A 13,837-nucleotide genomic window follows, 5' to 3' on the forward strand; every position below is an offset into this window, starting at 1 on the left:
CGTAGCGCGGCCCAGGCGAGAGGAGGGCGGGGGGCCCCCGGCGGGCCTCGGGACCCGGGGCCCCCTCTGCTCCCGCGACTCCGGCGCTGCCTTCACCCTCCTCGACTCGCTCTGAGCGGAATTTGCCACTCGAGCCCCAGAGTTAGCGCGCGACCGAGGCGGGGCTGGCGCGCGGGGAGGGCGGGGAGGGGGCGGGGGAGGGCGGGGGCGCGCGGAGGTAACCCCGGCTCGCGCTGCCATTGCCCGGCTCTCTGTCACTCAGCCCGCTCGAGGCCCCCTATTGGCGGCCTAGCCCCGTTACGCACTTGCCTCGCGTTCACATACCCGGGGAGGGCAGTAGAAAGGTGATCAATCTTCATCAGGCTACATTTCCAATCACCTAAACAACCGAGCAAGACAAGCCACTCCGACAAGGTAAATTGCTTGATTTATTTAGTTTGCCAAGTGACTCTGCGGCATTTCTCCAGTCCCCACCGCCTCCATGTTGCACCCGGCGTGCAGCGGCCACCGCGAGCCACCTCCTAACTCTGTCCCTCGAAACCCCCCCCCTCCCGCCCCCCGGTCCCGGTTGAGGCCAGGTCTGGGGAGGAAAAGCATGTGGGACTTTGCAAACAAAGTATTTGTGCAATAAAGTGAAACCTGGGAGGACACGCACAAAGCTCCTGGAAAAAGCAGGAGCCGGGAAGAGGGAAGTTGGGGAGAGAAGCAACCCGGGGGTCCCAGACCCGCCGCCGGGGTAATACCTGGGCGGCTCTGTTTTGCAGGTTGGCTGCCCCGAGGGTCTGGCTGAGGGCGCGAGGTAGATGGTGAACAGCCCCGGCAGCGGAGGGCAGGTAAGGAGGGAGCCGCGGGGCCGCGCGCCACCCCGGGACGGTGGTGGCTCGCCTCGCCTCTCCTTCCTCGGAGCGACCCCTGCTCCCCAGGTCCCCCGCAGGTGGGCGGGGCTGGGGGCGAGAGGCCGGGCACCCCTTGGCGGCGCCGCCGACCCTAGGCCGCCGCTGAGCCGGGCGCCCCCTCCCCCGCCTCCTCCGAAGCTGCGGAGCTGGGGTGCTAAGTTAGGGGAAAGTGTTGGGAAACTCGCGCCGCACCTTCGCGGAGCCACCGAGGCTGGTGGCCCGTGGCCCTCCGGCCCGGGGGCCCGAACTGTTCCCCTTGTGGCCCCCTCCGCCTGGGCCAGCTGGCTTCCCTTAGTCCAGGCCGCGGGTCCCCCAGGACCCAAGCAGGGGCTGGAGTTGGGATGGGAAAGCTGCTCAAGTCCTGCCTCCGTTTGCCCTGAGTTCCCTGCCCCAGGCTCCTGGCAAGCGGGGTGCAGCTCGAAGCCCCTCTCGGGTCCCAGGCCTAACCCCCCAGAAGCCCCAGCTTCTGGGGCTGGAGAAGAGCGCCGGGGGGCTCGCAGTGTCTGCGGCCGAACCTCGCGCTCCCAGCTCGGGTGTGCGTGAGCCTTCCGACTTGAGGCCTAGTTCTCTGCCCTCCGCCGGGTTCAGAGGACGGCGAGGAGCCCACGCGACCCCGGGTGCTCTGGCTCCCGAAGTCGCCAGCACTCTTTGGCGGCTGGGTTGGTCATCCTTGATCAGACCCTGGTAGGCTGTGTGTGCTCCCCCGGACTTGGCAGGAGGAAGGCCCGGCCTGCGCCCGCTTAGGAGGGCGGGTGACCGCCTCTGAGGCACCCCTGACCTTGGGCGGCATCTTGAAACTGCCACTTCCACTGTGGCGCCTTTGGCGTCCTCGTGCCGCCTCAGCCGGGCCTGGGCCGCATCCGCCCTGGAGGTGCGGTGAGATCCCGGTTCCCCCATCTGGGAGCGTCCGGGGCCCAGGGAGGTCAGCTAGGGTGGTGGTCGCTGGCTCTGGCGGAGGGAGCAGCCCTGGAGCTCTCGGAAGGAATGGGGTGTCCAAAGTGGGGCAGTCGCCTCGGCGATCCAAGGCGTACTTCTTGGGCCTCTGTGGTGCCAGCGGTTTTGTCCCTTTTCAAAAACATTTGAAACTTAAACGAAATAACCCCGTACGCTCTGTACGGCCTGCCTGCCGTCCCGGCGCCAAGTGAACATTTGCTTCAGCAAATTGCTTCCGCAGCACTAAAAAAAAAAATTGACTACACTTGGGAATTTTGCACCCTCCCTGGTCCCGGCTCTCACCTCCTAGGCCGGATCGCGCTTTTAAGTTTTCTTTCCTGTTGACACTCGAGGAGTGTCTTTGGCCCTTGTCAAGCCCTAAAAGAGGAAGGAACGATGTGGGGAAAGTTTTCTTTTCTAAGAAGCTGTGTGCTTGCTGAGCTTGGAGGAGAAATGTCTTGGGTTGCTACCCTGTGAAGTTCCTAGCCTGCGCCCCCTCCCCATGCAAGGATTATAGGAACTGAAAGCCAAGTGACTGCGGGTGACGGTTTCCATGTGTCTCCTGTCTCCTTAGGCCAGGCCCCCAGAAGCAACAGCTTGAAGGACTTCGAAGTGGGAGCCCTGAACTGCTCCTGGCCTCAGGCCCCCTGGATCCGTCGGGGCGCCTCCACCCGCCTGTTAGCATGATGTCTTACCTCAAACAACCCCCGTACGGCATGAACGGGCTGGGCCTAGCTGGCCCTGCCATGGACCTCCTGCACCCCTCTGTGGGCTATCCTGGTGAGCAGTGGCCCTCGGCCCCTACCCCAAGCCTCCTCAAACACTGGGGGATTCCATCCTTTACCGTTTGAGCCCACACTGGCCCCAGACAGGCCCAGGAAAACCACTACCTTCCCGCCTGTTGCCTAGACCTGGTACAGGCTCACAGGTTTGAGTCAAGATCTGGTCGGGCAGCTTAGAAACTGCAACCGACAACTTCTGAGCTTGGGATGCCTGCAACCTGGCTCTTGGGGTGGTCCCCCCTGCTAGAGAGAGCATGTTGTCCAACGATTTATTTCCTTCCCTCCGGTTCCCTTTTTTTTTTTTTTAATACCCCTCCGGCCCCAACATTTCATGAGGAATCTGGACTCGCTAGGCCCTAACATAAATAGCCAAATTTCCCTTATGTCTAGCTGCCTTGAGAGCAGAGTTCTTTCTCCCTAGTTAGACAGAGCCCTCGAGACCAGCGGCCTGCCCAACTCTCCCGCGTGGTGGATGACTCCAGCTGAACCCCGAGTTTCTTTTGTAGATCCTACTTCTTTGCTTGAATTTGTGCTCTTGGAAAGTGTGCCCAGGTCCTGTTTCTGCCTAGCTCTGTTCTGCTTCCTGCCTCACAGCCAGACGTGTGTGGGCTTAGGGAGATGAGCGGGGACAGGCTTGGTTTTTAATCTGAGAGGCACGGAGGGCGCAGGCCCTGGTGGTTCAGACTGGAGCTTCTGGTAGACTGCATCCTCCCTGTCCCACCTGTGGCCAGGGAAGTTCGCGTTTGCTCGGAGGTCGGCCTTTCCCTTCCACGGCGGGGTTCTGGACCTGCCGGAGGGCCTGCAAGTGGCCTCTAGTGCCAGTCCACGTGGCCCACGGCTGACTCCAGGCGCCCTTGCATGTCCCCACAGCCACTCCGCGGAAGCAGCGCCGGGAACGCACCACCTTCACGCGCTCACAGCTGGACGTGCTGGAGGCGCTCTTCGCAAAGACTCGCTACCCAGACATCTTCATGCGGGAGGAGGTGGCGCTCAAGATCAACCTGCCCGAGTCCAGAGTCCAGGTGCGGGATTCTGGGGCTCTCGAGGCCGGCTAGGGGCGCTAGGACCGGCCCGGGAAGGTCTGGCTCGGGCGGTCTGGTGTTGGGGCCCATTCACCGACTGGACAGCCCCTCTCCAACTCCCCCTAGCGCTGAGCTTCAGTCAGCTAAAAGGGGTGACATTAAAAAGTAAATGGCTTTGAGCCCAATATCTAGCTAGCCCTGGTCCCCAGGGCGCTTGCGATGTTGAAAGTCTGTTTTTGGAATTTTGGGGAAGCCAGCCGTGTTCCCCGGATGTAACTTTCTCAGCAGGTGAGATAATGGCCCCTGCTTCTTGGCTACCACAGAACTTGGAGGTTTCCTACTGAGCCTTAGCTCTGCTTCCGCTCTTGTCTTTCGTACCCTTGCCCTGCGTCCTGAGGATTCTAAAAGTGCAAGATGGAACTTGGCTGCAGTCTAGCGCTGTCTGCCTCGGAGTGTGCTCCGCGGGGTGGAGTCGGTCTGGTTAGGAGTTTCCTCCAGCCGAGTGTAAAATCCAGATGCTGCCTTTACCGTTTCTAAGATGCAACGGTTGAGAAAATAGAGTTCTGAGTTAGCCTGACTCTTCCTCGAGGGTCTTTTGTCTCGACTTCTTTCCCCGAAGGCTCGCGAAGGGACTGGGAATGCCCCGTGTCCGGGCCCCTTCCAAGGAGTGAGAATTTATGACTTACCCTTCCATTTGGTACCCCACCTGGAGCCAAAAGGCCCAAGGAAATCTCACCCAGGCTTCCTTCCCGAGAAGCCCGGGTCCTGGAGTACTGCTCCTGTTCAGCCTCCAGCCTTGCTTCTGTTCCCACCCAAACATTTGCCCTGCCCAACTCCAGTCTCCAGGAGCCGACTCGGTGAAACCCCTCGGGCCCCAGACTTGGTGACTGCCCTACACTCCGATGTTCTGTACCTCTCCGCTGTTTCCTGAGCTCTGTGCAAGGAAAACAGGGCCTTCAAACTAAAACGGGGCTGCGGGGAAGCAGCCAACTGCAGCAGCTTAGAGATGGCTGAACTTCTGGCTGGACAGACGCAAACGTCCCGCCCTCGGGCAGAGTTGCGCTGGGCTTGGGGAGGTGCGCATCCCTCCTGCGGAGGAGGCTGACGGGGGGCTTTGCGCAGCAGGATGGGGGAGGGCGCCAGAGCTGGGGACCTAGCACGTGCGGGGGAGGGGACAGGGTCTGGCAAGGCCGGAGACTGGGAGGGGTAGAGCTGGGATTGAGAGGTCCCCGAGATCCTGGGCGGGGTGTGAGTCCGAGGGGCGGAGGAGCCCTGAGCTGCACTAGCCAGCCCCCTGATCCCCTCTCCTTCCCCGCGCTCACTGCAGGTCTGGTTCAAGAACCGCCGCGCCAAGTGCCGCCAGCAGCAGCAGAGCGGGAACGGAACGAAAAGCCGGCCAGTCAAGAAGAAGTCGTCCCCGGTGCGCGAGAGCTCGGGCTCGGAGAGCAGCGGCCAGTTCACGCCGCCGGCCGTGTCTAGCTCTGCCTCTTCGTCGAGTTCGGCGTCCAGTGCCTCCGCCAACCCGGCGGCGGCGGCGGCCGCGGGCCTGGGAGGAAACCCGGTGGCAGCCGCGTCCTCTCTGAGTACGCCTACCGCTTCGTCCATCTGGAGTCCGGCCTCCATCTCGCCGGGCTCGGCGCCGGCATCCGTGTCCGTGCCAGAGCCCCTGGGCGCGCCAAGCAACGCCTCGTGTATGCAGCGCTCGGTAGCCGCAGGGGCTGCCACTGCGGCGGCCTCCTACCCCATGTCCTATGGCCAGGGTGGAAGCTACGGCCAGGGCTACCCCGCGCCCTCCTCCTCTTACTTTGGCGGGGTAGACTGCAGCTCCTACCTAGCGCCCATGCACTCGCATCACCACCCGCACCAGCTGAGCCCCATGGCACCCTCCTCCATGGCTGGCCATCACCACCACCACCCGCACGCACACCACCCACTGAGTCAGTCTTCAGGCCACCACCACCACCATCACCACCACCACCACCACCAAGGTTACGGAGGCTCTGGGCTCGCCTTCAACTCTGCCGACTGCTTGGATTACAAGGAGCCCGCCGCTGCCGCCGCTTCCTCTGCCTGGAAACTCAACTTCAACTCGCCCGACTGTCTGGACTATAAGGACCAAGCCTCGTGGCGGTTCCAGGTCTTGTGAGCCCAGGAGTGAGAGGGAGTGGAGAAGAAACCAACTACCTGCGCCCTCCGTGGTCCCCACGCTGCTGCTGCTGCTGCTGCTGCTGCTGCACCGCTCGCCTTTGCCTTGGCTTTTCCAAAACTGAATTGTCACTCCCCCAAGATGTCCATTGCCTGCACTGCCGCTCCCATCTCTGTGCCACTTGCTTGGGGGGTAGGGTGTAGACCCCTCTCCCCCTTGGAGGTGGGGCCCGGTGCTTCCGCTTGGCCCTCGGTTTCTTCACGAGATGGCAGTGTGCTCTCTCTCCCAACCCGTGCGTCACCCCTTCAAGTCTTTCTGGACAGCTTTTATGCACCTGGAGCCTTCTCAGGCTCTCCGCTCTGACCCTCTCTGTTTGGAGCTCGACAGTTTTATTTATTCTTCCTGGACACTGAAGTCACTAACTGGCGTATTATCCACCGTTTGGAGTGCTCCCATACACACTCCGCCAAATCAAACCCACCACTGTTTCTCCTACCAGACTGCCTCCCCCTCAGCTGCCCTTGATCCAGCTCCCCATCTGCAGGCCAGAGCTTCCGGCACCCCACCTCCCCAGTGGTGAGCGCTGAGCCAGGCCCTCGGGAGGAGGGGGCCCAGCCTCCATCCCTGCCCTGCGCTGGACTGATTCAAGCTTCCGCTTCGGCGGGAATGCTGTACATAGTCGGGTCCGTTCCAGGGACCACTTAAACTTTTTAGTTGCTGTTGGTTGAACTGAGCATCTCTCTTGTTTTAGCGTCCAGGAAACAGAACTTTAAAAATATATACATCACATATATATATATATACACATATATATAACAAAAGCAAAAAAATATTTCCCCTTTGTTCCCGTTCCTCTTTCTCAAACGATGGCGGTTCTTATTTTTCAGTTGTTCCAAGCTGTCCTGCCCCTCTTCACATCTCCCTTTGTGTATTTATTAAAGAAACCCGCTTGGTTCCAGGAAGCTGGGCGCTGGAGGACCAGAAGTGAAGGAAACAGCTAAGCCGGGGTGCGGGTGGGGCTAGGCTAGGCCGGGCGCAGGACTGAGTCCTTCACCGCCCTAAGCACAGAATCCAAGTTTCGGCTTAGAAACAAACAAAAGAGGTGAAATTATAACACTGTGGAAAGCAGACGACCCTGGAGCCCCAGGTCCAGTTCCTCTGTGGGTGTCTCTCTTTAAAACACCCCTGTCTGTTTAGTGAGTTTTTAGTGAACCTTCACTCTCCGAAATCTGCGGAGGGCACCTGTGTATCTATCCGTTTTGGTTCTGGCCGCTTGGTCCAGTAGGTGGGAAAGTAATTTGTAAATTTGATTTGTCCGATGTGAAGATCACAAATTACTTGTTGAGATGTAAGGCAGTCCGTCTCCTCTTCCTCTTTATCTACATTATTTCCCGAAAATAAAAGCAAATTAAGGAATGGCTTGTCAGCGCTGCTCTTCTAATTCCAGCTTCGGGTCTCGGTCTCGGGGGATTAAAAGGGAGGAAAACTGTTAATAACCCGCGTGGTAACGACCTGCGCGAAGCTGGAGGCTGAAGAATAAGGCGGGAAGTCATAGCCAGAGTCCCCCAAAACGTCCTTTTCGGGAGTGTTCTCCCCCACACCCCCCGCATCGGCCCAGCCTCTCCCCCTCCAGGGTTCTGACCCCCGCACCTCCTCGCCATCTAGGACAGACACAGGTGTCAGGACTCAATCCCAGCAACAGCTCCTTTCTCTTCAGAGGCAGAAGCCTGGCACTGATTTCTTCACCCTAATTGCTTGCACCAGAAAGAAGAGGGGGGGAGGGGAAGGGGGTCGGGAGGCGGGAAAGGATGCCGCTGTAATGCTCTCTGAGCTGAGCCAAAAAGGAAAACAAAACGAAAAAAAAAAATCTGTGTCCTGCCCGTTGGCAGCAGAGCGGCGTCCTTTGGGCCGAGCTGTCCCGGGTGGCTTCCCGGCGGCTGTGGGAGCCCAGATCCCAACCACGTGCTCAGGCGTCTTTCTCAGCCACCATCAGTTCGCAGCAGAAGCTGTCCAGTCCCCGCAAACTCTCCTTCCTAAAGGTTCTTTAGAACCTACAAACACAAACGGACCGCTTCGCGTTTCACTTCCTCCGAGGAGGAAGACGCCGGGCCTGCGGCCCTGAGTGGAGGGCAGCTGGCCTTCCGTCGGGGGGAGACGAGGGCTCGTCGGGGTGACCCCTTCCTCCCCGCCAAGGCTGGGAGGCTAGGCGGGAGGGAAACTGTGTTAATCCCGCCGGCCGCCCAAGAAAGCCCAGGGCCCACAACTGCCCACCTCTTGGGACGGCTCCCGAGTGTGAGGCCAAGAAGCCGAGGCCACGGGCGGGAGGAAATAAGGAGACAACGAAAAGTTGCCTGCGGAGTCGGCCGCATCCCCCCTTCCTCCGATTCCGTGAGCCCGGTGTGAGGCCGGGGTCGCGCCAGCCAGGGCGCAGGCCTTGGAGCCTGGGCCGTGGACAGGCTCCCCGGCGTGGCCCGTCCGGGGTCGGGCGGCCCGGCTCAGGCCCAGCCTTTCCCGCAGCCCGGCGTCCCCGGGCTGGCGAGCCGCGCCCGCCAAGGCCGCTCGGGACACGGCCCTGCGCCCGGGCCGCCCGCCTGGTGCGCGCAGGCCCCTGGCGCCCGGGCCCCGCACGTTCGCGGGAAGCGGGGCTGGAGCCCGGCTGCCTGGGGAGGCCGCCCGCAGCTCCGGCCCAGGCGGCCCGGCGCAGCCGCCGCCCCGGAGGCCCCGGGGGAGATGGGGAAGTGAACCAGGAGACCGGCCTGCCTGGCCTCTGGGGCAGGGTACCCGACCCCCGGCCTCGGTTTCGCCCCAGGCCGGCCGGGGGTTCGCCAGCTCCCACCGGGGGCCGAGGGGGTGGGAGCGTCGGTGGCGACCGAGGCCTGGGCTCCCGGGCGGGCGGGCGCTCGCTCGGTTCCCGCCTGCAGCACGAGGCTTCGCCGAGCGGCGGGCACGTGCTTCTCCCCGGGGCCTGGGGCGGGAGCCGGGGGAGGGCGGCCGAGGGGCCCGGGCGCGGGCCGGGACGCGCGCCGGTGCCCAGGGCGGCGCGGCCGCGCGCGGGCCCTGCGGGGCCGCCGCCACCTGTTCGCGGGCGCGGCTTGGCCAGCGTCCTCGGGTCACCCGTCTCGGGAAGGCTGCAGTGGGTCTGCACCGGAGCCTGGCGACACGAGCCGGGGAGGACGTCTGCGGGGAGCTCAACGGACTCTCCAGGCGCCCGGTTCGCAGCCCGCGTCCGTCCGCTCGCCCGCTCGCTCGCACCGCGGGGCACAAAGGCCTGCCCTGGGATGGACGGTGCGGGTTTGCGGGTGACGGGTGGGCCGGCCCAGAGGCCGCCTGGGCCCCCAACTCTCTCCAAGCATTGTGTTCATCTGGGGAAGGCCAGAGAGTCAGGGGAATGAGACAGGGCTTGTTGGAGCGCTTTTCTGGCACTTGGTACTGGTACCGAGCGTTTGTGGAAAACGCGGGTTTTCTGAATTGTCGGTGTGTGCGGGCGCGTGTTTGTCTGTTAGTTTGTTTGTTTTTGTTTTGAGAAAATCCGTAGAGCAAACCGGAGGAATCTGATTGAGAGAATAAAACGGGTGAAAACCTTAATGAGTGTCAGCAGATTCACGCCTGCTGTAATCCGGAGACCAAAACTGAAACACCAAGTTTTGTTGAAAAAAAAAAAATTACTGCCCCCCCCAATACATACACCATGTGATTTGTGGAAAACAGCAGCTTCGCAGCTGTTGTGATTTTTTTTCAATTTTAAAAATAAAAGACAAATTCATTACTAACTGGAAGAATTAATTATAATGTTAATGATGTCAAGCAAGGATGTCTGGTGACAAGGTTGTGTTTAAAGATGTGGAAATAAAATGTATCTGATATATAACTGTAGCTAATATATACGTTATTGGTAAAGAGAATCTGCATGATTACCGTTCAAGACCAGAAAATTACTTGGCTTTTGATGTAAAATGGATTTAAGAATAGCAGTAACATATCTTTATGAAGTTCTCTAATTAGCCGGCTGTGTGACACAAACCTGTAAGCACTGCTCTCAGAAGCAGGCAGGAGGACACGGGAAGATCAGGAGTTCAGGGCCAACCTCACCTACATAGTAAATTAAAAATCTGCCTGGGCTACAGAAGACCCTACCTCAAAAAGAAAAATCCCTCCCATGGCCCCCAGAAAGAAAGAAAAAACTTAGAAAAGTTACAAGTGATTCTGTGTTTTTCACACTTTGCCTCCCTTCCTTCATAAATTTCAGCATTTCATATGAAAATGAAGTCTCAAGATCAACAATAATAAAAATCACCACCAACTTAAATAATATTGCATAATAATGAATTTCTTATTTGACAACAGGAAGTTACTTCAGTTATCTTAGAGAAACAATATGTTTAGATAAATGTTTGGGGGGGGTCTGAAAACCAGAGTTCCCACCTGTTTTTAATAGATAGTTCTTGAGGAAGCAATTATGCCTTTTAACCATTGTGTTGATAGTTATTGGTATCTGAGAAGAAATGTGTGTGTGTGTGTGTGTGTGTGTGTGTGTGTGTGTGTGTGGTGTAGGAGAGACACATTCCATTTTGATCCAGTGTTTTTTTCTAATTGTGTTTTTAAAAAAAGAGTTGGGTTTTTCTTCAAACACATCAGGGCAGTGCTTGGAAGCTCGGGAGCAGAACCCTGGCCAGCAGTCCTGGGTCATCTCGGTGAGATGTCCGTCATACAGGACAGCCCTGCTTCAGACTGCTTTTAAAACATCTACTTTTGTTTCCTGAAGAGAGAAAAAAAGTGAATGTTGCTCTGGAAACTGAGTTGAGGGCTGCCCTAACATACAACACTGCACACCTGGGTTTCTTGTCTATTGCTTGAGCCGTGGAAGATCCTGAACATTGTTAGAAGTGTTCCAACGAGACTTGCAGTTCAAATCGATTTGGGCTCCCTTTACTCAATGATGAAGCATCAGTACAGAACTATTGAAAATCTATTGTTTCTAAAAAAATTGCACCTCTTTTTGGTGACCAGTATCAAAGAGACAAGACTGCATTACACATTCCCAGGTCACAAATACCTCTTTAAAAAGGTTAATCTTTATTGAGCTGCTTATGAAAACTATTTGGAATTTTTAGAAATTCTTTTAAAGTAGATTATAAAATTATGATTTAAGGAACTTGAGTCCAAATTTTTGGAGGGATTGAAGTGGAATATAAATAAATCATAACTAATTTTGATACTTGGGGGTAAAAACTAAAATGTAAGAGTAAACGGTCTCTGATTCCACAGCGTGGTGTCTAAAGAGCTTATAAAATATTTTTAGTGTACAAATATTCTTATGTATGTTTGAAGCTCTGATGCTTCTAAGATATACCATCATCTGTCACAGCTATTTCAAATAGGGCTCGTATTTTCTTTTTAAAATTTATTTTAAATTTTTCCTGTGAAATATACATATGAAAGAAATTATAAAACAGATTTTTACACTTTAAAAAATAATGAAATATACATGGTGTTACAAGTTTTTAACAAATGCTTTGAAAAGTAGACTTGCAGTTGGTTACAATGTCAGTATTTAAACTTGATGTTAAATAAAATACATCTATGTTTTAGGTATTTGGTTAAATTACAGTTAGTAACTGTATATCTTTTAAGGGAGAGACATACTTGAAAGAGATAAAATTCTCCAGGCTTTTGTAAACAAACTCATAGCATTTCTTGGTAGCGCTTTGTCTGGTTGTGTCCTTAATGAAAGGCAGCAGAAGATACTGTTCCCCGTGTTTATATTTGATGCCGTTCAGGGATAGCTTGGATCTTGATTTCAGTGCTGGTGATCCCACATTTCTAGCCTAACCCTCTCTTTTTGATTCTGTACTCGTTCTCCTACATCCTCTGAAGAGACCTTAGGGCTTTAGAACTTGAGGCGTTGATCAACTTAGGGTCTTCTCTCCTTCCTTGTGACTGCACCAAGGACTTGGCTTTAAAACAGTTGGGGAAGAGAGGGAGAGGGTAAATGGGCTTAGTACAAGCAAAGCCTGATCCCAGCACTTGAGAGGCTGAGCCAGGAGGATTGCTGTGAGTTTGAAGCCAGCCTGGGCTGCATAGGAAGACCCTGAATCTAAGTTGGGGGTGGGATTAAGGACAAATGAACAGGATCTTCATTTGAGTCTCAGTTGTTAAGGCTGAGGGAGCTTACATTTGTTTCATTTCACTGTTGTACACTTAAAGTGTTTTGTTTTGATACTTTAAATAAAGGTCTGGGAATGTAGCTCAGTGGTAAAAATCTGTAAAGCCCTGAGTTCATCCTTGGCACTGGGGGTAGGCGGCGGGTTTTTAAAAGCTATTTATTTGTTTGCAGGAAATAGTATTTGCAGTGAGCTGTGGAGCTTCCCATGCTTTGGCCTACACACTATTATCCACATATATTGTTTTGTTTAATCTGCTTAAAGCTTGAGAAGTGGCGATAGGTGAGACTCGGGTGACTTAGCTACTTACCCCAGGTTATATAGTGGTCTGTAGCAAGCAGGCCTTGGTACTCACTGTCAGGGCTCAGGTCTTTGCTCTGGGAGATGCCATTTTATCTTGTAATATTTCAGCAAACATTCATTCAAAGAAGGCACATCATATAATTTGAGAATCAGACCAATTCGAACTCCTTTTATTTGTTTATTGTGCTTGTTTTATCAGTTAGATACCTGTGAAGAGGGAACCTCATCTGAGGAATTGCCTCCATCAGAATAGCCTGTGAGAAGGGCTGAGGGGCATTTTCTTAATCGCTAATTGATGTAGAAGGGCTCAGCCCCCTGTGGAGGATGGTCCCATTCCTGGGCAGGTGGTCCTGGGCTGTGTAAAAGGTAACAAACCAGAACGTGCGGGCCAGGAAGTAGCCTTCCTCCAAGCTTTCTGCTGAGGTTCCTGCCCTGAGGTCCTGCTTTGGCTTCCCCCGATGATGGCCTGTGACCTGTAAACCAGGTGGGCCCTTTCTTTTCCCAAATTCCCTTTAGTCAATAGAAAACAAACTAGAAAGTTTGTTTATGATTTTCTATGCTGGAGGTCAAACCCACTGCCTTAAACATTCTGGGTAAGTGTCTTCTACTGAGCAAATAATTTCAGCCCAAAGCTGTAAAGTTTGAATTTGGGCAATTGAAATTATTGTGTGGGAAGTTCTTAACTTTTTTTTATTTCTGGGTGTCACTTACTTCTCATTTTAATGGTTTTCAGAGAGCTAGTAATAGCGTATTAAGTGAGGAGACTAGCGTGACACTGGACGCCTTCCTATTTTCCTCTTTAATTCCTTACTAATTTTAACGTCTAAGTGATTTAAAAATTCCTTACTGGTTGGTTCATGTTTATGAATAGTGTTTTCAGTTCTCGACTGAGTCCTTTTTCACTCTTTATGACAGTGCTTTGCTGCAGTTATGGGACCCCTGATCCAGGGAAGGCTTGCACACGGGACAGGAAACTGAGAACAGGTTAATGCACTGTGTACAAGGCTTAATTTGTTTGTAAAGAAACATTCAGGATTTTGTTCTCACTGACCAACTTGGCAAGTTCTTTTTAGTTTTGATGCTTGTGGCTTGTGTTGTTGTTGTTATTGTTTGTTTTATCTCAACCATGACAAATTCTTGCCTTTTTAGATGAATTTCATTTTGCAAAACTAAGTCTGAAATATGTTTAAGATGATTTAACCAGTTGGTAAGAGAGAGCAATTGTGTACACAGCAGAGGTCTTGGTTTCTCCTTCTCCACTGTTTAAAACCCTCAAGATTCTATTCCTGCTACTGACTTCCTCAATCTTTCTTTTATGTGTAAGACAAAACAAAAAAGTTCTTATGTTCTGTTTAGAGACTAACACAGCCAAGGTCTTGTCTTTCCTTGCATTTCTCAGCTGAGCCGCAGCATGTCCTCGGACAGCACCTGATCATCTCTGGATATCTTTTATTTGAACTATTAAAATTAGAGCCGGGCGGTGGTGGCGCACGCCTTTAATCCCAGCACTCGGGAGGCAGAGGCAGGTGGATCTCTGTGAGTTCGAGGCCAGCCTGGGCTACCAAGTGAGTTCCAGGAAAGGCGCAAAGCTACA

The 13,837-nt window shown here is 54.6% G+C and overlaps 1 protein-coding gene across 2 annotated transcripts; it reads left to right on the forward strand.

The window, feature by feature from the left end:
* The first annotated feature begins 216 nt into the window (after positions 1-216).
* On the forward strand, positions 217-7,195 carry Otx1 (orthodenticle homeobox 1). 2 transcript variants are annotated; one of them, XM_028876336.2, is made up of 5 exons: positions 217-414; positions 765-833; positions 2,404-2,609; positions 3,482-3,633; positions 4,961-7,195. In XM_028876336.2, the coding sequence occupies exons 3-5, from the start codon at positions 2,513-2,515 to the stop codon at positions 5,777-5,779; spliced, it is 1,068 nt and encodes a 355-aa protein (XP_028732169.1). In that variant the 5' UTR covers positions 217-414; positions 765-833; positions 2,404-2,512; the 3' UTR covers positions 5,780-7,195. The 2 variants fall into 2 exon arrangements, with proteins under 2 accessions (XP_028732169.1, XP_028732170.1); XM_028876337.2 differs by lacking the exon at positions 765-833.
* The last annotated feature ends 6,642 nt before the right edge of the window (positions 7,196-13,837 follow it).

The sequence above is a fragment of the Peromyscus leucopus genome, chromosome 10 (genome assembly GCF_004664715.2).
Source record: "Peromyscus leucopus breed LL Stock chromosome 10, UCI_PerLeu_2.1, whole genome shotgun sequence".
NCBI classification, from domain to species: domain Eukaryota; kingdom Metazoa; phylum Chordata; class Mammalia; order Rodentia; family Cricetidae; genus Peromyscus; species Peromyscus leucopus.

Bases quoted from the DNA above. Each gene is read 5' to 3' on its own strand.
- Otx1 (XM_028876336.2), top strand. From the start codon at position 2,513: ATGATGTCTTACCTCAAACAACCCCCGTACGGCATGAACGGGCTGGGC. The intron at 2,610-3,481 runs GTGAGCAGTGGC...ATGTCCCCACAG, and splicing joins CCCCTCTGTGGGCTATCCTG to CCACTCCGCGGAAGCAGCGC. The intron at 3,634-4,960 runs GTGCGGGATTCT...CGCTCACTGCAG, and splicing joins TGCCCGAGTCCAGAGTCCAG to GTCTGGTTCAAGAACCGCCG.